We start from the raw sequence: 23508 nt of genomic DNA, 5'->3' as shown, positions 1-23508 counted from the left end.
AGCTATAAAGACCCTTTCCCACTGCGCTCTTAAACAGTAATTTGCCATTTAAATGCCGTTTTTGTCACATTCACATATACCCATTTAAGCAAAGTATTAAAACCCATAGTAAATGGACTTTTCTGCCCCCACAGGCCCACAATGATGAAGTTTTGAGAGAACAAATGGAGGGGGTGGGAAGTGGTCTGATCTGTGTTGCAATAATGGCAGACAGAGCACATGTCTCTGCTGATTTCCTGCCCGATTTTCTTCCACGTCCTCATTCTGAGTTTCAGGGATCACTTCAGGGGTCTGCGGTCGCAGTATGTCCTCATTAAACAGGGCAGTGGATGTTGTGGACTGGGCTGGTTGCACAGGTGGGGTTAATGTTTGTTCTGCACACGACTGTGCAGCTTCATGCCGACTTTAGGCTGCTGCCAGGCTAGATGATAATGCTACTGGATTAGCAAGTGCAGAATGCCCGAAACCACCATGCATTGGTCGAAGTACAACCACTCCCTACATGCAGAGCTGCTTCGGTTCCGGTTCTGGTCTAGTACATTGTGGAATAAGCATTTCAATGCCTTCAGCTTATTTATAATTTGCGTAGTGGTTCTTATAAATCCTGATGCTGCCATCATGTTGCTGATATTACGGTATTTTGCAGCATCCTTTACCGTACCGGTCATCAGACACATGATTTCTTCTTCCCCACGAATTTGAAGGAGTTCCCTGATCTCCTCCTCTGTCCAACTGGGCATGGTAGCAGAATGTAAACAGCAGTACAGCACAAAAACGTTTTAGCTCTTCTCTGTCTACTGTCTGCTGTGATTACTTCCTGGATGTGGTGACTGTACAGTCATCACAAGCAGGAAGACAATCATGTTCTTAACCTTTATTATTATTACTAAATACCATTTAAGACCCTTTCCCACTGGCAAAAAAATGGCTCTTAAATGGGTAAATGGGTAAAAATTGTATTTTTAAATGGGTACAGCAACCTGGAGCATTCCCACTGCAGCTCTACCCATTTAAAAAGTAAAAAAAAAAATGGAAAATTGCCTTTTAAGTTTTTGTTAAATGGTTAAAGGGCCCTGGAGCTTTCGCACTGCAGCTGTACCCGTTTTAAAAGGCTAAAAACCGTTTAAGAGCTGAAGTGTGAAGTGGGTATAAGTAGGCTTACCATACTAACCCTTTAAAATGGGATGCTCATGTATTGCACAAGTTCTGTGGCTGGCTTAATTCATATATAGATCCTGTGTAAGTCCTGTGTTCCGGTTTAAAAGGGATATTATGGTACGCCTATATATAAATAACAACAAACACTGCATACTCCATTCATACCAAGCTGAAATAATGTACAGAGGGCTGCATTAATTAGATTATCAAAGGCCATGTAAATTCTCACTGCAAAACAAATGCTTCACTGTTTAAAGTGGATCTCTGGTTACACATTTTCTTTCAGAACAAACATAAATTCAGGACATAGTGTACTCATGACCCAGCATCCAGAACCCTAAATTCATTGTCCTACCACTGTTGGCTTATGCTGGGTACAATCTGACCAACTTGGTTTGCTGATATATCGATGGAACAGCGTTGAATAACAAACACATGTCGGCTGTGCAACAAAGCCAATGTATGATGTATTGGCACATCAAGTGGTATAAACGGGCGATCCGCTGACTGCCTCTACACCCACACAGTAGCCGGCAGGGATTGACAGCTCAACTGGGCAGGTGAAAGGCTCCCTGCCAGTTAGGAGCATATATGATACATCCTGTTGCATAAGATCTGTCGTATGCAATGCCATTCACTGCTCCAGCATAGGACAAATCCCCATGTCAGCCGTGACGATCTCTGGATCCCATACGCACAGAACCATGCATCAGATCGGAAGTACATGGTCGATACCATGTGAAAGAGGGCCATATTGTATTACTGTATGGGCACCTTAAGGAGTGTACCCAACTTTAGTGTGCCTCAAGGCCCAAGGTTGGGACAACCTGGCTTAGACTGGGCCATATCTGAAACATTGAGAAAAATCAGCAGCCATCATGCAACTTAAAGCCCATACACATTGGGCGATTTTGAGCTGAAAGCAGCCAAGTTTTTCCAATTGAGCTGCTTTCAGCTCAAAAATCACCCAGTCATGAGCGACAGTGTGGATGGCTTTGTACATCGTCCTGCTATGGAAAGTCATCCACCCCCGGGAAAATTGCTTGAATGGGCGAAAATTGCTCAGTGTGTATGCACTGAGCAATTTTAAGCCCATATACATGCTGAGCAGAAACCCACAGTGTGTATGCACTGAGCGATTTTCAACTATCCAATCTTCCCAGGGGTGGACGACTTTCCATAGCAGGACGCTATCAAAATTCATTTACCCCGTCACTCATCTGCTGGTAACAATAACACAGAAAAAAAAAAACAGTAGTACAAAACTGTTCAAACAAGCGAGGCGGTGTTCACGGCGACGCTGCTGCCAAACACATCGATCCCCGCTGCCAGAAGTCCCTGCAGCGACCGGGTGTCAGCGGCGTGTGACGTATTGAGTGTACTAACACTCGTACGGCACCTCCGTCATCCCAGCCAGCAGCAGAGACACCGGCACCCTAATCTGCACCAGTCCCCCCCTCCTCCGACAACCCGCATAAGAAGTTGTAAAAGACAAAGGGGTACCCGAAGATTTGAGTGCATTATTATACAACTGTTTGACGGGACGCCGCAAGCAGAGTATAATCAAATAGACAGACAAAAAACGCTGCATATCAGCAGCAAGGATTAGACAATTGAACTGTGAAGCCACATTCAGATTTTTGCCACAAATCTTGCACAGGGGCCAAGGGCCAGTGCACGGAACGTGACATTATCTATACTGCATACATCACAAAATCATTGTAAAAACTTTTTAAGTAAAGTACGTTTAGATTAACAGTGTGTCATATCTATTTATTTATAAATTCAACTTACTCATGTAGTATCAACTACACCAGATTGAGCGCAGCACTATCCCCAGAATATATACCATATTGAATTTTGGGATTCCAGTCAGATCCCACAGTGCTATTGCAGCTCATCGAATTCACAATTCAGTGTGCAGGTATTACCAAAAATTGAAAACTGTTCAAACGACTGGGAATGAGAGCAATGATCAAGAGACCAGTCGGACATACTGTATATTGGGTCTCATCAACAGAAATACTGTACAGAAACAGATTCTTTCCCATTAAAAAAAAATAAAGTGTCATCACATGCACATTCTCCCCTGACTCCCTGCAGTTTCCACACTATCACATGAAAACGCATGACTGTATTATACAGTGGTGTCTACGCTAGAGGTCTGTATAACTCATTCAGTACTAGAGGCATTTAAACAGCTCAGCTTTCAACATCCCCTCCTTCGGAACCTAGAAGCAGCAACAGTCATTTCCGAGCCAAATAAAGTTTGTTTATTTTTTTAGTTAAAAAGTTATATATCTTGGATGAAATACTTTAAGAGGCTAATATAGCATTAGGGTGAGGTCAGGGTGGTAGCAGCGAGAACAGAAGGAAAATTAGTCAGGAAAGCCAAAGTTGTACATGAGACTGATTGTCTTTAATGAACAACAGGGGGAAATGGTAAAGAAACATTAAAGGGAACTATCCCCCCCGAGACAGTGTTTTGCCTGGCTAAGTTCACACAAACTGAACAAACACACCTAAGCTGGCTCTAATACAACACCCTAATTATTTTAGGAAGCATTTGTTTAGAAATGTGCACATGGGCGTCTTCTGTAAAGCATTTCTATTATTTGAAGTTATTCTTAGCTGAATCAAGAAATACCAAATAAGTGAAAGGAAAAAAAAAAAAAAAACACCACCACACACACCAAAACAACAAATATATTAAATATATATATATCATATACACATATAGAAATATGTTCTCTTATTACACAATAGTTATGTGTGGAATTTACAAACTTCCGGGCAAAAATTCTTATTTAAAAATACACAGAGTAAAATAAAAAAACAGTTTGAAAAACAATGGCACAAAGAAAACATATTACTGTTTTTAGTATAAGTGCAATTACAGTCATGAGAAAAAAAAACGTAAGCATTCTAAAAGTACAAAAAAAAGAACCCATACAATAGGATTCCATATTTATTTTAAGGGAATATCTCATCTTACCTCCAGCATAACAGGTTCCACACTTTCCCTTTCATTGGAACAAATGGAAAAAAAATACTTTCTAAAATGTTTTAGCCATATATATTTTAGGGAAAAAAGAAAAAAAATATCTGTCTTTGTTCATGTGTTCCTTTGAGGGTGTCACCTTGTTAGTAAGTGTCCTGTTTATTCCCACTGCACACCTTCTTTCACTAGCAGCATCAGCTCCACTCACAGAGGCTAATCTTAATCACTAAGTTCCCAGGCTATTAAGAAGCTTTATTACTATGCCGGCTACGCAGCTGAGGGCAGAATTCTGACATGCAAAGTTGACTATATATCGGGATTATATTTATAATGTTTGATTAAAGATACTGTAAAAATGCGTAGTTCCTTATGCTGGTATGGTCATGCAGATTCAGATAACATTCTAGTACGTTTTAGAAAAAAAAAATATATATAAAAAGGATTGTAAATTTCTGGCTGGTTGCCATGGACAACACAACTGTTTTCCTCAGCACCACTTTTCATAAATGGCTAAAACCATGATCTACTGCTGGGTTATGCAAACTGTTCAATCACAGCCTGAGAGCCAGAGACCATAGTATGGCTTCCTCCACACTGTATTTATGATTGGATGCCTTTAACCACTTCCCTTCTATAGAAGGCAGTTAAAAAAGCTTAAAAAAACTAGAAAGTGTATAAATGACAAGTAAAGAAAATTCAGGTTTTTAGAAATCTGTCAAACACACAGGTTCCGCTTGAAGCACGGACACTGTCCACCAGTCATAACTGGAACAGTTTGGTTATCTCAAGTGCAAGAAGTAAACTGGCTCTGTTGGTCGAATCTCCCCCCCACAATTTATTTTGGAATTATACTGAGCACCATACAAGTGGCAGACAAGATTATCCACAGTGTCAAAGAGTAAACCTATGCAAGGCAAGTGGGAAAGTGTGCATCTGTTCACCATTAGTCTAAATGTAATTTGGGTGGAGTCCATGTTTTAGGTGGTGCCCGTATAATTAACAAGAGCATTAACATAGTTATTACATTACGTTTGATTAAAACATAAATCAATTACTGTGTGTGCATAATTATCCCATGCACATTTGTACCCACATCAATAAAACATTAAACCTGGGATAAAGTAATCAAATGTAGCTCTTAAAAATACAAATCTCCACGGGCTACAAACACCTCTAAGTATATTAAATATAATCATATTAGGTAGCTGGGAAACAAAGTATGTTACTACTACACATGTGATATAGTGTGCACACATGGTTAGATTTGTCTTCCGATGTTCCCGATATAGGAAGCCAAATCGCATGCTTTTTCCTGTGTGAGCGCATATCGGCAGCCAGATAGAGAGGGCAGGCAACACTATATAGTGTAAATTGTGCCCCTCTGGCATGCCGTGAGATGCGAGTCCCGATGTGATCTGATCGCGTCGGTACTCGCATCTCACGCCAGCATCTGCCGTGTGTACACACCAATAGATAGATTTGCCATAATATCCCTTTAATCCAGGACACCTATGATTTGCACAGGTTCTGTGGCTGGCTAATAAAATACTAAGCATACGATCCCTATATATATATATATATATATATATACACACACACACACACACACATATACAGTAGCTACTGTATGTACACAGATTGTTTGTATAATTTTGCCAACAATTATTCAGAAGTCCTGTAAATGAAGAAATAGTATACAGAAGTAATGCCTCAATATTACTCCATCTGGAATACAAAACTGCTTTCAGAATCCTTTACATGCCAACAAATCACATTTCCTACACGAAGCACATACTGTACACTGAGAATTCAGCCCCCTGTCTATGGTAACAGACAGTTTATTATGCAAAATGTTAGGAAGCCTAGAACCTACCACTTATAGCATGGACACATACTCATTTTCTGGGACACTTTGGAATCAGCAGCCACACCTGAGCATTTCCTTTTGCATCACTGCTGCTCAGGTGGAGTCCTGGGGTCACATGATCATCCCAAATCTAGGAGTTCATGTGTAGAGTTACCAGGGCACCACTGGAAAGTGAGCCACATATAAAACTAGAGACTAGGACCAGATTCTCTAAGCTTCAAAAGTGATAAAATGGAGAGCCAGCCAATCAGCTCCTACCTGCCATGTCACAGACTGTGGGGGAGATTCTCTAAGAATCTCCGCCCCCCTTCGCCGCCCATCGCATATTTAATTATCGCATATGCTGTAACATATGCGATAATTATAGCAAAGGACAGCTCTTGCGTTAAGAGCTGTCCTTTGCGGTGAGAGTCGCCGGGTCCCAGCAGGTCCCGGCGGCTCTCCCCTCCCTCCCACACCCGGCGCTGCTGCTGCTGCTGCTGCTGCGCCGGGCTCTCCTTCTCCCTGCACCCGGAAGAGGATCAGTGCAGGGAGGAGGTCACAGGTCCAGGCAGCACTGCGCTGTGCTGCCCGGACACAGCTGAGGGGGGAGGGGGCGATGCGGGGCGGCGGGGGGTCGGTGCGGGGCGGTGGAGGGTTGCGATAGAAGCCCATTGGCTTCTATGGGGCATCGCTAGATTTTTCTGGCGATGCCCCCCGCCGCGGTAACCCGGCGGGGGATGCTTACAGCATCCCAAAATGCGGTAAAAACCCCGATAACGGGGTTTTTACCGCATTTTTAGCTTAGAGAATCTCCCCCTGTGTTTGAAAAATGTCAGACAGGAATTGATTGGCTGGCTGTTTATCACTCTCCATTTTATCACTTTTGAAGCTTAGAGAATCTGGCCCTATATCCCCTTCAGTTTTAATTACAGGATGTCACGTTCGGTGAGGGTGGAAGTTGTTAGATGCCCTCACAAAGTTTTGTATTTTATCTGTAAATCACGTAAGGTGTAGGTTATTTTGTTTTATTTCAGAAGCATTGTACACTCGCTCCCTTCGCTCGCCACAGATTTATATCCCCCCTCCAGGTATACATGGACCCAGTGCATGATGGGAAAATTGACAAAACTGAAGGGGATATAGACACTACCCATATAAAACGGCAGCATGACTGCAGCTGGTTTAGAGCAGTGGTTCTCAACTTCAGTCCTCAAGTACCCCCAACAGTTCACATTATCCAGGTCTCCACACAGAATTGCAAGTGAAACAATTAGTTTCACCTGTGGATCTTTTAAAATGTGTCTGTAAGCAATGAGTGCACCTGTGCACCTGCTGAGTGACCTGGAAACATGAACTGTTGGGGATATTTGAGGACCACTGGTTTAGAGTACATGTATGTGGTAAACGGCTATATGGTGTTATATGGCAATATTAGCTGCTGTTTTGTAAGTACCATTTAAGCAAGTCATCTGGCTTTTTTGGTAATAATTCTATAAACTATTTGACTTTTGGGACTGAGTGTGACTTTGTTCTTCACTGTCTTTACTAAAAGGGGAATATTGCAGGAACTAGGTGATTCGATGAGATAAAATGTGACCTTCTTGCTTTGCATGATACAAATATTCCTCACTTCCTGAGCAGATGACTACAACATATGAAAACAGTTTACAGGGACACTTTCTTCTTGTGCAGGTAAATATGTAATCATGTATTCAAAACTATGCCAAGTAGATTAGATGCTGTGGAACTACATATCCCAGCATGCCATGCCAGCTATTCCACTTATTTAACGTTGGTGTTTTTAATTGAGTATCCTACTTGCAGACTTTTCTGATGTTGGTTTGAGCAGCCTTACAATAATCACTTAAAAAAAATACAAACATTTAAGAAAAAATTTAAAACATTTATGTTAAATGATTTGAATTTTCTTCCTGGCATAGCCGAAAAAAACGGCACTAATGGAATACCCTCTATAGAATTTAAAGCACACAATGCTCCACACTATCTGTACACCATACTTACCTAATTTTGAAAACTAGTTTCAGGGAGACTATGGGGGTTATTCAAATCCACTCGTTCCTCTGTGCATTCGCACGGAGGACCGATGGTGCACGTCTGCGCATGCGCAGGCGCGTTTGTACAAACTTTCGGTTCGCCGGGTGCACCCACCCATCATGGCGTGCAGGGGGCGGAGATGGGCTGGAGGCACCAGGCTGCCCCATTACCATATGGGAACGCCCAGCGTTCCATGGGCGTTCTGATGGTAATGGGGCAGTGACGGGGGTGCGGGGGGCTGACATCACCGTATGTCAGCTGCCTGCCCATATCCATGCCAGCATGAACACATATGTAAGTTACTTAATAGTCACGGTACTTGTGTAGTTTCACGGCGCCAGCATGGCGCCATGCGTCTGATACCCCTTGCGGGCTTGGTGGATCGCTACGCTCGCCACGCTATCTAAAATCAACTCCATGCCAACATGTTGGCATGGAGTTAAGTTACTTTATTATAGATAGTTTGTGCCGAGCGTAGAACCCGGAAGTAGCAGGGCGCCATGTCGGTGACCATCGAAAGAAATGGGCGGTTACCCGAGGCATGCAAATGATTTAGCCTTGCGAATCAACCAGAATAACCCCCTATAGCTGTTAGCATGTTGCACCCCCTCGTTGAAGGCCCGTAGACGGGATGCACTAATGCGAATATCTGGGGCTTTACCGCATTTTCTCTGCAGCGCTGTCAGATGGATCAGTTACGATCCCTCCCATCATGCCCCGAGATCGGCACCGTCACACTGACCGGGAAGTCCAGGGACAGCACCGCATCGTCACTATGGACCTTATTCTGATTCATATGCTCCCCTGCGTGTTCGCACAGGGGAGCGATGGTTTGTGACTGCGAGTGGGCATGGCGAATTGATTATTCGCGAGTGGGCACAGTGAATTGATTATTTGCCCGAACCTAGCAGTGCGGGCGGTGGGGGATGGTGTTGCGGCGATGGGCTGTGCCCATGGGAACACCCAGAGTTTCATGGGATTCCCCATGAAATCGCTGGGCTTTCCTATATAAATGCGGTTGCGGGGGCAGGCAGCTGATGACAGGGAGCCCGCAGATCTAAAACACCATAGAGGTGTTTTAGATCCGTGAGCGCTTGCAAAATCATTCGATGGTTGGCGACCATCGAATGATTGTGTCCCCACACACAAGGCTGCGAATGGATGTTTATGCTTCATTTATGCATAATTACATCGTTTAGACCATGGGTCCTCAAACTGCGGCCCTCCAGATGTTGTGAAACTACAAATCCCAGCATGCCTTGCCACAGTTTTAACACTCCCTTATAGCAAAACTGTGGCAAGGCATGCTGGGATTTGTAGTTTCACAACATCTGGAGGGCCGCAGTTTGAGGACCCATGGTTTAGACTGTAGTTTAGTCGTAGTTGGCTTAATTGATTGTCTCTATGCTATGCCAGCTCCTGTAGTAGCCGGAATCTGCTGGATTTGAACATAAGCTGCTTCTTTCTGACAGCTCTAAACCCATCTTAAAATGATAGTCTGACTTCCCAGAAAAATGTAATACGATGTTTGGCAAATTAACTATTTTTTTACTAGCTTGAAGCCAATTATATTGTCAGGGAAACAGGAGTGGCTCACTATTAGACTGGGACCATAAAATGTAGGAGACATAATTGTACTTATATATTTCTTAGAAAAGTGCTATGGTGTCACACATAGATATATGAGGGATCTCTGCTAATCTGTATTAGGGGAGTTGAGGGAGTAAGAACAAGAAGTGCAACACTGCAACATGTACCGTACAGTACATTAATAAATGATGTTCTGGTTATTTATGATTTATTACAAAAGATCTGCTACAGATTAGACTTGTGAACAAGGTGCAGAGGTGCAGAGAGAGTGCAACTGCTATGGGGCCCAGAGTTGAAAGGGGCCCACCTTCCCTGTCAAAGTTACATGTATCAGTGATCACACTCATTGAAAAAATATGTGGATCCTGGGGATACCTCACTTTATAAACTTGAGGTCCTAGTACACTGTTTCTGGGTCCCATCGCATATTCTGCTTATGAGCTACCACCCACCACTACAATGCCTCTTGGGGGGTGACAGGAGGGAGAGAGGGGGCTAGGTGACGTGAGGGCGAGGTGACGGGAGGATGAGAGAGTGGGCTGAGGTGACGGAAGGGCATGAGGGGCCGAGGGAACGGGAGGGTGAGAGGGGGCCCAAGGGAACGGGAGGGTGAGAGGGGGCCCAAGGCGATGGGAGGGCGAGAGGGTGTCTGGGGCGAGGTAACCAATGAGGTAACCAATTGGCAGGTGAGAGGAGGCAAGGTGACAAGGCAAGAGGGGGTGAAATAAAGGGGGGAAGTTGAGGAGGGATGGAGTGGAGGCAGTTCTCATTCTCACCAGCATTGGTGGCTTTTTCTTTCATCAGCACCATCCTCTCTTGCTCTCGGGCTGGGCTGCAGTACAGTACATCCCCGTGGACCCTTGCACCACCGGCCCCATGGCTTTCCTGCTTCACGGCTGGGCAGAACACAGAGCATTCCTGGGGACCCCCGCGCCCCTAGGCTCTCCTGCTTCGCAGCTGGACATAAGTATACAGCACATCCCCGGGCTCTCCTGCTTTCCAGCTGTGCTACAGTACAGAGCATCCCCAGGGACCCCCGCACAGCCAGTTGTTCAAGTGAGTCCCCAGCCCTCAATTGTGTATTTGTACATTCCTTATTTGCGAACACTGATGTGTTAAATACATTTTTTACCAATGGGTGGTAAGTCGGGTCTCTTACAACTCGGGTCTAGGAATATGTAGTTTTGCCTCTGGAACTGCTCATCATTATGTAGTATAAATGTAATTGGAGGAAATTATAATGTTACATAATATGAACTGTGCACCATGATGTGGAACAATATGAAGTTGACTATAACTCTGTGTCATAGCCAGCAAAGTTCCATATCAAAATAAGTGACCCCTCACGTGCTATACTTATACTCTACTCAGGGCAGGCGACAGGGGGGGTCAAGGGGGACACCTGTACTGGGCCCCAAGCTTGTGAGGGGCCCCAAAGTTCTGACGGGCTGTAAGCATAGCTGCGGCAGTGCAGTGCCTAGAAATGGTTTATAAGGCACCTACCTGGAATCCTGTAAGGCTACTTACCCAGACACCCCTCCAGTATTAGTGAATTTTAATTGTGTCTTTTGTAATAATAAAAAAAACACATTCAATAAGCGGTATACAAAAAATGTTCTGCTCAAGGGGGCGTTGTTAGGGGGCCCCAGAGACATCAGTGTACCGGGCCCCAAAATTTCTGTTGCCAGCCCTGACTCTACTTCCAAGCTATATCACAAACAACATAACTGTAATGTCAGAGCACCTGCCAGCACTGACATTACAGTTATGTGGTTCCATCATTTTGATGGTGGTAACTAGTGAAATCATATATAACATACTGTACACTTCATACAGTATATTATAAGACTATACATTTTCATATACTGTAAGAGTTCTTCTGGGCAAGAATTTGCAGATGATTTATACAAATAATTGACATTCCTACTGTGAGAGTGCAGAACATTCTTGCTCTGCATAATTACCAGCATTAAGAGGCGTCAGGCGCTATGTAAATGATGCTGGAGTATCTCTAAATATGAAATACTTACAGTGACATGAATTGGGAGCATGTAAATGCCAGGACCACATAAGGATGTGGGCTAGAGATGGAATTTTGGCTGAATGCCAGTTTTATAAGTGTTTTTAAAACTTGCCACCTCTTCTGTCGCAAAAAAGGACAAGAGGTTCACACTCATTGGAAATCATAAGTGCGTGTTCTTAAATTATAGGAAATATTCCCAATGGTCAAATACTCCCGTTGCAATGTAAGAGAAAGCGCATGTGCAGAATCTGTATTGCACATGTACAGACCTGTGTCTGTGAGGACAGCCGCAGCGCCCCCCCCCCCCCAAGCCAATAATTTAAAGACTAACTGCACGGTTGTTTTTATGCTTGTGACTAGCATTGTTTTATTATACCTGTGTGTGCGGTAGGGTTGGCCCTTTGATCATCAAGTGTTTTCACCACTGATTGGAGGGAACCGATGACAAACTTTTATAACAGGTTGTTGAACCCGATGTTGAATGCCAGCCCCGCTAGGCATATAGGAAAACCTTTGAAAGCTGAACCATTAAACCGATGATGAAACGCTATTGCTCATCGATGTTAGAGCTGTCGATGTTCATCACTAGTGTGTAGTGCCCGTGTGAAGTGCCCTCTCAAGCACAATAAGACTCTCCTCTAGTCTACAAACCTTCAAGCGTTCACTTAAAACTCACCACTTCAGACAAGCTTACCAAATTTCATAAACACCCACAGAACCTTCATAAACTTTTTGTATCCAGTTACACCCCTACTGTGCAGTCCAAACATGTCCCTCCTTATTTTCTCTCTTTCTCATCCTTCTGACCCCTGGTCAACATTGCTGGGTCATACAGCCACCATGAACTTTCACAAAATGGTGGACCATTATGCTATAGATAGCACCTATCCCTATATATCAGTGGTTCTCAAACTGTGGGTCCCGACCCCCTCAGCATGGGGTCACAACTCCATGTTGATGACATATCAGATTAATGTGTTTGTGGAGGGGGGGGGGGGTCAGGGGATAACTCATCAAGTAAACACCCTCTGCTTGCCTCTTCCACCCCCCTTTCCCCCTTTTACACCCCCTCATTACCCACTGCCTCCCTGTCAAAATAGCGGTCACTTCACTTCACTGACCACACACTCTTTAGAATGTGAGCTTGCGCGCCTTCCATTTGTAAAGTGCAATGGAATTTTCTGCGCTATATAAAAACCTGTTAATAAATAAATAATAAGATAGAGACATAAAAAGCATAAAAGCATAATCTGTATCTCTGATAAATGTAGCTAAAATATTTTATCTTCAGTTCAAACATTGTTTTTGTGTTAATGTACGAACAGCTTTAACTTTGTTGAGCCCAGTATAACAGATATCCTAAACTGTTATATGATCTATGGGAACCTTATAGTGTGTACACACGGTTCGATGTTCTGTGCGATCCGATGTACGATTCGATGTTTTGTCCGATTTTTACTTTTCCCTTTTTTTTTTTTTTCTCTACTCCTTAAGATATGCCTTAAGATATGCTTAAGATTTTGACTTTTTACCATACAATTTGCTATGCGATTTCCTATTTGATTTACTATGCGATTTCCTATGTGCCTTAAGATTTGCTTAAGATTTTGACTAAGCGATTTTGACTTAACAACAGGATGACTGACAGGGCCCTGGAAATCGTATAGCACATCGCATCTTAAGCATATCGCAAGGCACATACGATGCATGCGATATGCTTGCGATTTGTGCTAGATAGAGTGTGCTGCCCACTCTATCTCCCCTCCGATCTCTCCTAAAACGGGAGCGCGCATCGGGCTAGGAAGCCCTTACAATGCATACAATCAGTATGCGATATGTATGCGATATGGCTTCCGATGTTGACGATATCGCCAACATCGGAAGCCATATCGAACCGTGTGTACACACTATTAATCTGCCAATATTTCACAATGGCTTCAAAGAAAATTGTTAATATTGGCCAAAAGCATTATATCTGCCTTGGAGTTGAAAGAATTTGTTGTAAAGTTTCCATCTGACAATGTATGCATGGGCAATATTTGCATCTTCCCACACGCCCCAACATTTGTGTACGTCTGTCTGTGGTAACCCTTGACACTAAGGTCAGAATATTGCAGTGTGATTGATGTAAGAAGTAAGGGCCTTATTCTAGTTCACTCTTTCTGACGAAATCCTTCTTAGATGGACAAAACCATGTGCACTGCAGGGGGGCAGATGTAAAATGTGCAGAGAGAATTAGATTTGGGTGAGTTATTTTGTTTCTGTGCAGGGTAAATACTGGCTGCTTTATTTTTGCACTGCAATATAGATCTCACTTTGAAGTAAAACCCCACCCAAATCTAATTCTCTCTGCACAAGTTACATCTGCCCCACCTGCAGTACACATGGTTTTGTCCATCTAAGAAGGATTTTGTCAGAAAGAGTGAACTAGAATAAGGCCTTAAAAGTGGAAAGATTCTGTTTCTGTATTTGCCAGTGCATGGAACCATAAGGGCCTGATTCTGTGTTGCACCTGCACAAGCTATGTTGCAACGCAAAAGGTGCGAAAACTTTATTTTTTTAAATTTTTCATGTAGGGTAAATACTAGTTGATTTAGCATGTGATCTATAAACGCTGATTAGCTTTATTTGAATGCTCTGTCATGATTAATCGCCATTCTGACAACAGAATGGGCATAACTGTACAGTATATTGCATTGACAAATAACTGCAAAGGGTAGTTTATTAAACTGACCTGTATTTACCCTATGTTTAGGTATGCAGGGGTCTGTGTGTCAAGGCAGCTCAGCTCTTTGTTAAGCTCTTCCCCTCTAAATCTTTAAAAATTTTCCTAATTCTGGGATCTAAGGCATAGAGGTCTGGCAAATGTCCTCTCAGGCCAGGAGGATGAAACATTATCAGAGATAAGAATCAGGAGGCACCAAGGGGGGTCTCTCTTATATAAGCCAGATCCCCCCTCAACTACTTATGTGTCAGTGTTTGTTGAGAGCTAAGGTCTCAACTTCAAAGAAAGGTAATTAGCCAGCCCCTGCCTATATCACCAGGAGACCCCATGTGACAGTGGAGATTCCTGAGGTGGGGGCTAGGTGTGAGTGCAGTTGGAAGATCAGTTGGTGATGTATAACTAATGCTCATAATTTAGGTGAACCTGTCTCCTACAGACAGCCATTTTGTAGCCGCATAGGTATCAACCTCAAGAACATTCTATCAAATCAGCAATCAGAGCAAACCATCGGTCACAACATACAAAATGGCTGTCTTTGCTCTGTGACAAGTTTACTTTTAAGGTGCCCACACACGCATCGATCCCGGCGTGCGTTGTGGGCTTAACTAGCACACATAGCATCGCATCGTATGCCTTGTGCATACGATGTGCATGTGATGCGATGCTATGCTAGAAAAAGCTAGTACAAAAAGTATGTGCAGCACATACTTTTTTTACTGTGCGATGAGGTGCCGCGGGAGCGCGCACCCCATCGTATAGCATCGCACCGCCGGGATCGGTGCGTGTGTGGGCACCTTAAGAAAGGTTAATGTTCTTAAATTAAAGATTTGTTCTGTAGATACTGTACCGGTGTGTTATGTACAATGCATCTGTGTAAAAACAAAGCATTTCACATAAACATGACTTTTTGTACCTTATAACAGTCTTAGAGAACTGATCCTCAGATACATCTACTTAAAGCTGGAATAACTAGTTATTTTCATTGCGGTGAAATGTTTAATCTCTCTGTTGTAATTATTGTTGTGTGTTTTATTATGTACCTAATCGTTTAGATCGGTAAGTGTACCGAGCAAAGTGATGCTAATCTCAATCAAGTGTTCACAAGGGATGCAGCCAATTTGCTGACAATCAAAATACAGGTGGTCAAAATACCAAAAATCTTTGACAAACAGTCAAAATACTGACACGTTCAAAATGTCAACATTAATTATGCTGACATGCTTAAAATATGTCAAAAAGTCAACAACATGTTTTTATCATGATTTTTTTTCTTTAAAACCGACTTGTTCTCAGTTCACGATCCAAGGGGCATAGAGTTATATAATGGTGCCCGAAACATGGCAAATGCATCGAGCAATGTCGACACAGACACCAACAAAACCCATGTTGACTTTTAGACATGCTGGCATAATGAATGTTGGCACTTTGACTGTATGCCAATGCTTGTTGCATTTTAACCGTCGGTATTTCAAATTTCAGAAACCATACTGAACCCGTTCAGAATTTAGCTACAATATGAGAAACCCATCAGAGAATGGACTAGGAGAAAATCCATCTGCCCCAGAATGTACAGAAATACTGGTATTAGGCACACTCATCTGCGTGAATCACAATATTGCCCATTTCCAGTACTTTTTACAGAAATATCTGCTAAATTATCAGTATTCCTGTATGTGGTCAAGTCAGCGGCTAACAACCACGGGGCCTCTGGGTTTTAGGATAGCACCGATTTAACCATTTGTGCTGGACCATGGATATCACTATAACATGGATTGTTAGTGCGCCTTGAGGACTTACAGTATGTTGGGAAACACAGAATCACATAGTATAATTACCGATGAAGCAAAATATGTTAAATCACTTGGTACCCGCACTCCTCCGTTCCCTGCAACTGTCCCTTGAACACTACTCCCCTCTAATCCCTGCACCTGGCTCCTGCACCTCTCCGATCCCTGGATTCTTAAAGAATGGATTTGAAAACCCCTGGCTTACATAACAGTGCTACAAATAACTGTTCCATATTCATTTATTTACAGTTTCTTATATAGCGCACACATATTCCGCAGCGCTTTACAGAGAATATTTGACCATTCACATCAGTCCCTGCCCCAGTGGAGCTTACAATCTATATTCCCTAGATCACATGTACATGCACATTCCCTTATACTGTAGGTTCATTTTGTTGGGAGACAATTACTGTAACCTGCCAGTATATTTTTGGATTGTGGGAGGACAGCGTAGTACCCGGAGTAAATCCATGCAAACACGGGGAGAATACACAAACTCCACACAGTGGAAATTGAACCCATGACCTCAGTGCTGTGCTAACCATTACTCCGTCCGTACTGCCCCATATATAAAGAATAGCTAAATGTTTTCATACCATTTCCAAACTTGAAACATATGAAATTGTATCTACACTTGTGGCCACACGTCAATGTTTCTGTGAATATGCAATACGATTTAGAGCAGGATTTTTCTTTAAAGCCGCGAACCAACCTGGTTTTGACACATTGTTCTGTGGCATATTCATTTCTGTGCAAATTTCACAAAAATTTACACTGTAGGTCTATTAAAAGTTTCCAATTACATTATCTTATTGGCAGCCCCAGCATGCAGGAGATCCTTCCTCTCATTTTCAGCATCCGCTCTGTCACACTGTGGAACTCTCTGCATCCACTAGTGGATTTGACCCCTGGACCACACCATACACCTGCACCCCTCCAACCCCTGCACTTGGTACCCGCACCCCTCCAATCCCTGCACCTGTCTCTTGCACACTACTCCCCTCTAATCCCTGCACCTCTCCGATCCCTGCAAGTGTCCCCAGCAAGTGTCTGCAACAGCTAAACCTTGGCGCGGGGCTTGTTAAATAGGAGAAACCCAATCTCCAGTTAAAACACCAGTTTTCTCTCCATATCTTATCTCCATACAATAAACAGAGCCCTAATAAACATAAAAAAAGCCAGCCAGGGTTATAGTCACCAAAGTGTGAAAATCACATGAAAGGTCAAAATCCTTCAAGTTGTGCTTAAACAACTTTCATCAAAGCCCTGTCTGATTAATGTATTTATCTCAGCAACCTTACCCCGACAGACACTGTGCTCCAATATACAGTACTGTGGTGCTCTGCAAACATCTGTAACAACTCCTGCTAGCAATACACTTCAGGGTCACAAGCCAGAGGTAATTACACTACTTTATAGCCCACTCATCAAATCCAAATATGCTGTACACATACTCTTCTTATCAAAGATTAGGCAATACTTAAAACGTCTTTCTTTTTCTGCATATCTGACATTCTATGGAATAATGTGCACTCACTCCCAACAAGGACACACAATTGCATTGTAATGCCAGGTTATTCTGTTACAGTTTGTTTTTTAGTCAATTCAAATGTATCGAAAGTTGTTACTATTCTTAGACCAGACACGAATGGGGAAAGGTGTTTTTTTCCTTCCTTTTTCTAGAGAAGCTAAGTATGAATCATGGCTCACATAATGGCAACATAGAGTATATATACACATATACTGTATATACACACATATATACATGCATAAATACACACAAACACAATTCTACTGCAGCAAATGTAAACTATTGACACTTTTCCCATGGCCTATTCCACTGCAGAGGTGTCACTTGGATTGTCTTCCCCCTACTTTCTGGTCAACACCTTTGGGGTAATTCAAATGTGGTCGGATTAGTTTGCAAAGTATATATTATCTGTACTTTGCGTGTGTGTAGGACCTGTTATGTGCAATTGCAAATAGGTCCTGTGACATCAGATGCAGGGATGCATCAGACTCAAGGTGCTCATACAGGGTACAATTATTGTATACAATGTGGACTAGATTGCATTGCATCGCATCACATATGTTTTGCGATGCAATGAGATGCAATCTAGTACAAAAAGTATGTGCAGCAAATCATTTTTGTGCTGTGCGACGTGATGTGCATGGGAGCGTGCATCGCACCTGTTAAATTGTACCGTGTATGGGCACCTTCAGCGACTGACAATTTGAGGTTAGAGAGAGGGCGGAGACGGCCTACATTTCTCCAAGCGAAGACGTGTTACTGCAGTTGCAGGGAAGGGAAGAGGCCCGGATCTCTATCAGAAGACGGAGATTCCCTGGCCTCTAGGTAGAAGCTGCACCTGCCTGCCAGCTTGTGCACTCTCATTTGTCAAACGGCCGGTGGTGTTGCAGATGATCCGATACTGCTTCCTAGGATCCAGTTCAGATCAGTAATGCAGTAGGAGGTGTGACGGCCTTTACTGAATCACCATATTAGTGCTATTGCTGCTGCTTCTGTATGCGCACCAACCCCATCTGAATGAGTGTGTGCTGCTCTTACCATGCCATACTCATAAGAAAGCAATTCAGTTACCGAGAACTGCCATTGTTCCTCTGTACAGGAATATAGGCAATGGTCAAGCACTCATTGATCCACCATGTTTTGTGACACAAAAAAAATGATATCTGATATAGTGTAAACAACAACACAAACGTTTCACACTATACACAGAAATGTGTATTAACACTGAACATCCATAAAACAATACATACCTGTGCGCTCATGCTGTAATTTGCTGCATGAAGTTAAAAGAAAACAAAATCAAAGCATTAATTGTCCATGTCTGAAATGTCCTTTGATTTCCAAAGAAGGGTTTGTCTACACAGTCAGTGCACCTTGTTTTCATGTAAATGTACCATTGTGGGTTTGAGCCTGCTGATGCTGCATGCACGTTATAAGTCTGTAAGACATAATCTAACCACTATGAAGTACTAGCACATCAACTTCAATGTTCTGCTTTCTGAGAACCACTGACCAAAATCTGCCGCATTATCGGCATTTATGTCCAGCGTGCATGCACAGCAATGCCGGGAAAATAATCGCTGGACTGAAAACCGCTCAATGCATACACACTGAGCGATTTTAACACATCTAAGCGAATTTCCCGGGGGTGGGCAGCTTTCCATAGCAGAATGCTATGGAAAACCGCCTGCCTCATCGCTCATCTGCTGGCAATAGCAGTAGTGGCGGCAGCCGGCGATTATGCGGTAGCGCTCACCGCTCATTGCCAGGCCATACACACTGGGCGGTTTTTGAGCTGAAAGCAGCTCAAACTGCAAAACTGATCTGCTTTCAGCTCAAAATCTCCCAGTGTGTATGGACCTTAAGAGCCACTATGCCACGTTTACCTGCAAAGTCTGCCAACACCATACGGCAGCTTGATTGGTGAATCAGTGGTGGAACAATGGTGGTAATTCAGGCCTGATCGCACGGCTGTGAATTCGTACACCAGACAATTATCGATAGACTACACTGTGTACAGTTCGCAGTATGCATGCGCGAGTCGATGAAAGCCTGCTACTTTTTTTGATTGCTGGCCATTCGCAAGGTGGTTGACAGGAAGTAAGGATCTGGGAGTGGTAACCGGCCGTTTAGTGGGAGTGCTAAAAGAAACGCAGGTGTGCCTAGGAAACCTCTGGGACAATGCAGGTATTCCTGAGTGTTTAAGGGGATAGTGTGTGACGTCAGCTCGAGGTCAGATATGCACCACCGAGTAAGTCTCTGGCTACTCTGAGCCTGCAATGCCCAGGAGAAAAATCATTTGATGGTGAGCCTGTTATTATGGGTTTTGGGCATATTTGCATGGCTGTGATTGGATGTGACAGCCATTCGCACAGCGAGAACATCGTCGCTGACCATCAATTTATTACTGCCTGAAAAGTAAGTCCAATACTTTTCAGATGGCTGCTGATCGCCGAAACGTTGGGTGTTCCCCTGCTGCCTCCCACTGCCCATCTGACCAGTTAAATCAGTTCGTCATTGGTAGCGTATGCACGGCATGATTTGCTCATAGTAGTCCACAACATTTTTGGAATTGGGCGCGTGCATTGCTTGCAATATAGTGCATACACACTGACTCGTAATGAATGATTGTAATCGGCAAATTCATTTAAAATGTCTTCTAGTGCTTGCCCAGCTTAACACTTTGATAATAAATTTACCTTTTTTATTTACTTTTTTGGAGGGGCTTTCTGTGCTTCAAATAATTGCAGTTGTGTAAGGACCCTGAATTGAGTTGTCTAAATATGTGCTGATCTGTATAAGCTCTGCAATCACACTGATATCTGCAATCAGTGCAGAAATCATCTTTGTTATTGAACAGTTAAACAATCGTATTCGTTGTTTGTTTGTGAGCCGCTTTGTCAGAGTCATTTTACCTTTGTTCTATTGTGTTACGTGGTTGCCAATATCAGGCAAATGACCTCTGACAAGAGACAAGTACTCAGGGTCGCTCTGCAACATCTTTGCATTACAATTCCATTCCGGCCTCTTGCCCGGTACTGACAATATTTTTCAGATTTTCGTATTTACTTGGTTTTACTCAGATCTCAAAAAAACAGAACCGTTATTGGCTCTCATATGCTTTGGATAGACAATAGAACAAATCTGGTTAAATCCGTACTTGCGCTAGTTCGGTAAAAAGAAGCGAGTTAGGGTCTGATTTAGTACAGGCCGCAGAAGAGACAAAACTACTTTGCTTGACTGCACCAATGAAGTGCTACATTTGTGTATCTGTCGGTGACTGAGACTGAATTGATATACTGTACTAATAGAGGAATTCAAAAGGTGCAAGGTTAGTGTGGTACAAAGCATTGAGTGCCTTGCGCCCGTTGAGTGTGATATGCGCACTCCTGATAAATGGGGTATCCAAATAAAATTAAATGGCTGCAGGGTTTAAGACACTGAAAACCCTGTGACACATGTTCTCCATGGCTCCCGATGGTCTACACTCCATCCTTCCACTGTGGAGGAGTTGCTAGGAGTTTTTTAGTTGGTTTCACTGATAATCTGTGGACAATACAACTTGCAATAAATACAAAATCTTTATTTTCATTGTCCAATACAGAACTCTTTCATATAAGAGAAATGCATGTCACTCCTTGCAGCATCTCTCACTGACTTGTGATAGTAAACTATAACTATTGCAACATTGTGCCTGATATAAAAACTTTGTGACAAAATAGATTCACAAGTGCAGTTACAAAGAGATAGTTTCATTTGTATCCTTCTAGACAAGTGGTGAAGTGTATACAGTACATATGAGATCTTCATCTCCTACATTGAGTCACACGGCATCAATGTGAAGTTCACAAGATCTAGTGACTACATGTGCCCAATAGACCAATAGGGGGGAATCTTACAAATACCTACTGGCGAATCATTTTCTACCTCTTACATAAGTGATGATATATTTTTTCTTCTCATTTACTTGACATTTATTTGCAAGACATACCCTCATTAAATTAGCCGATGCACAATAAATGACACTGAGATACACGTTGAATTTGGGAACCCATAATTTAATATACAGTGTCCTGTGTTAATGACCTGGCTATTAGTTAATATCCACTGTGTAGTGCGTTATCAGTAAGCCACCGAATTTTTAAACACACCTTTTCCCTACCCTGTCTTCACATACTGTATAGTTGCATGTGTGTTTGTCATATTTCGCTTGTTTTAATCTGAATTACAACATTAAAAGTTACATTTTATTTGAAAAATCCTAGGTGCACCACACCGTTGACAAACCTTTCTCTTTCTTGCGTTCTATATCAATTTTTTTTCTTAGTGGTAGCACACCTCCCACCAAAATCTGGTTACTCAGAACAGCATTAGAATATTTATATACATTTTCTTGGGGGGTTCCTTATTCCTTTCTTCCTCAAACAGTCCAATGAGGGTCCTGTAATGCTGCTTTCAGACCGCATCTCTGGCTTTGACCCTGTATTTGGAAACGTTTCCAAAAACGGGTCTGCCAGATAAAACCCCTTTCACACCGCAGCACTTAAACGGTATATTACCGTTTAAGTGCCGATTTTTTGACACTGGCAGACCCGTTTTTGGAAACTTTTCAAATACAGGGTCAAAGCCAGTGCAGCCTTCAGCCCTCCCCTCCGTGCAGCTCCCCCTCCTCCCCCCCCTCGCGCGTGTCGACCGAGAGCGTGTCGACGCCCCCCGCGCATGTCGACGCCCCCCGCGCATGTCGACGCCCCCCGCGTGTGTCGACCCCCCCCCCCCCCCCCCCGCGCGCGTGTTGCCCCCCCGTGTCGAGTTACCCCGTGCCGGTACCTCCGTTGTGGATCCCGGCACTGCAGCTCAGTATGCTCGGAAAGCACTTATGAAAAAAGTGTCTTCCAGAAAATGGCTGCCCCATAGGAAACCCTGTTTAAAAAAACTGTCTTTCGTATGGGGGCAGCCATTTTCTGAAAGACACTTTTTTCATAAGTGCTTTCCGAGCATACTGAGCTGCAGTGCCAGGAACCACAACGGAGATACCGGCACGGGGTAAGTCGACACGGGGGGCGCCAACACGCGGGGGGCGTCGACACGCGCGTGGGGGGTGTCGACGCGCGCGCGGGGGGGGGCTCAAGTGCTGTGAATACTTAATGAGCGCTCATTAAGTATTTACTGTGCTGAATTTAGGACCCAGCTCATTGGCTGGGTCCTAAATACCGTTTCAGAACCGATTTTGAGCCTAAAATACCGGTTCTGAAACGGGTAGGACCCTGCATTTTAACCGGTTAGAAAAAAACGTTTTTTTCTAACCGGTTAAGTGGTCCTGCACCTTTCAGACCGCACACATTACCGTTTTAAAACGGTAAAAAAACGGCAATATACCGTTTTTAAAGTGCGGTCTGAAAGGGGCATAAGGGTAACAATCCTTGTGTAACTGGCTTTATACCATCAGCCTAACATCAGCTACATTACTGTATGTCTATTTTTTTATTTTTAGTGTTAATTAAGGTGTTTTATTTTTGACTGCCAGTCACACTGTCTATACAATTTTTTTAAGTATTAATAATTGTTATTAAATTTGTTTGTTATTGTAGCACAGTCTTGTCTTTTCCATTGGTCTTTTCTGTTTCTGTGTATGTAGGTGCATGGCCTACATCACAAAACTTACCAGGAAAGACTAAAAGATCTTAACATGTATAGTTTGAAGCAGAGAAGGGAAAGGGGGGGATATGATAGAAATCTTCAAATATAACAAGGGATTTAACATAGTACAGGAGGGAATTTTTCTTCAAAGG

General features: G+C 43.1%; 1 protein-coding gene across 7 annotated transcripts in view; it reads right to left on the bottom strand.

Moving 5' to 3' along the window:
* COBLL1 (cordon-bleu WH2 repeat protein like 1) overlaps positions 1-23508 on the bottom strand; it is a 132383-nt gene that overhangs the window by 61766 nt on the left and 47109 nt on the right. Inside the window, exon 2 of one of the 7 annotated variants that reach the window (XM_083153926.1) lies at positions 18970-18992. The exons of 4 other annotated variants lie outside the window; for them this stretch is intronic. Coding sequence is in view for 2 of the 3 variants with exons in the window: in XM_083153924.1 (XP_083010050.1) it covers positions 4154-4188 (35 nt within the window). In the remaining variant the exon portion in view is untranslated. Of the gene's footprint in view, positions 1-4153; positions 4253-6032; positions 6135-18969; positions 18993-23508 lie in introns of those variants that run through there. 2 more of the 7 variants (XM_083153925.1, XM_083153924.1) reach the window with 2 other exon arrangements.

Source organism: Crinia signifera, chromosome 7 (assembly GCF_055691185.1).
Source record: "Crinia signifera chromosome 7, ASM5569118v1, whole genome shotgun sequence".
NCBI lineage: Eukaryota > Metazoa > Chordata > Amphibia > Anura > Myobatrachidae > Crinia > Crinia signifera.
This window is presented reverse-complemented; position numbering and strand designations above follow the sequence as displayed.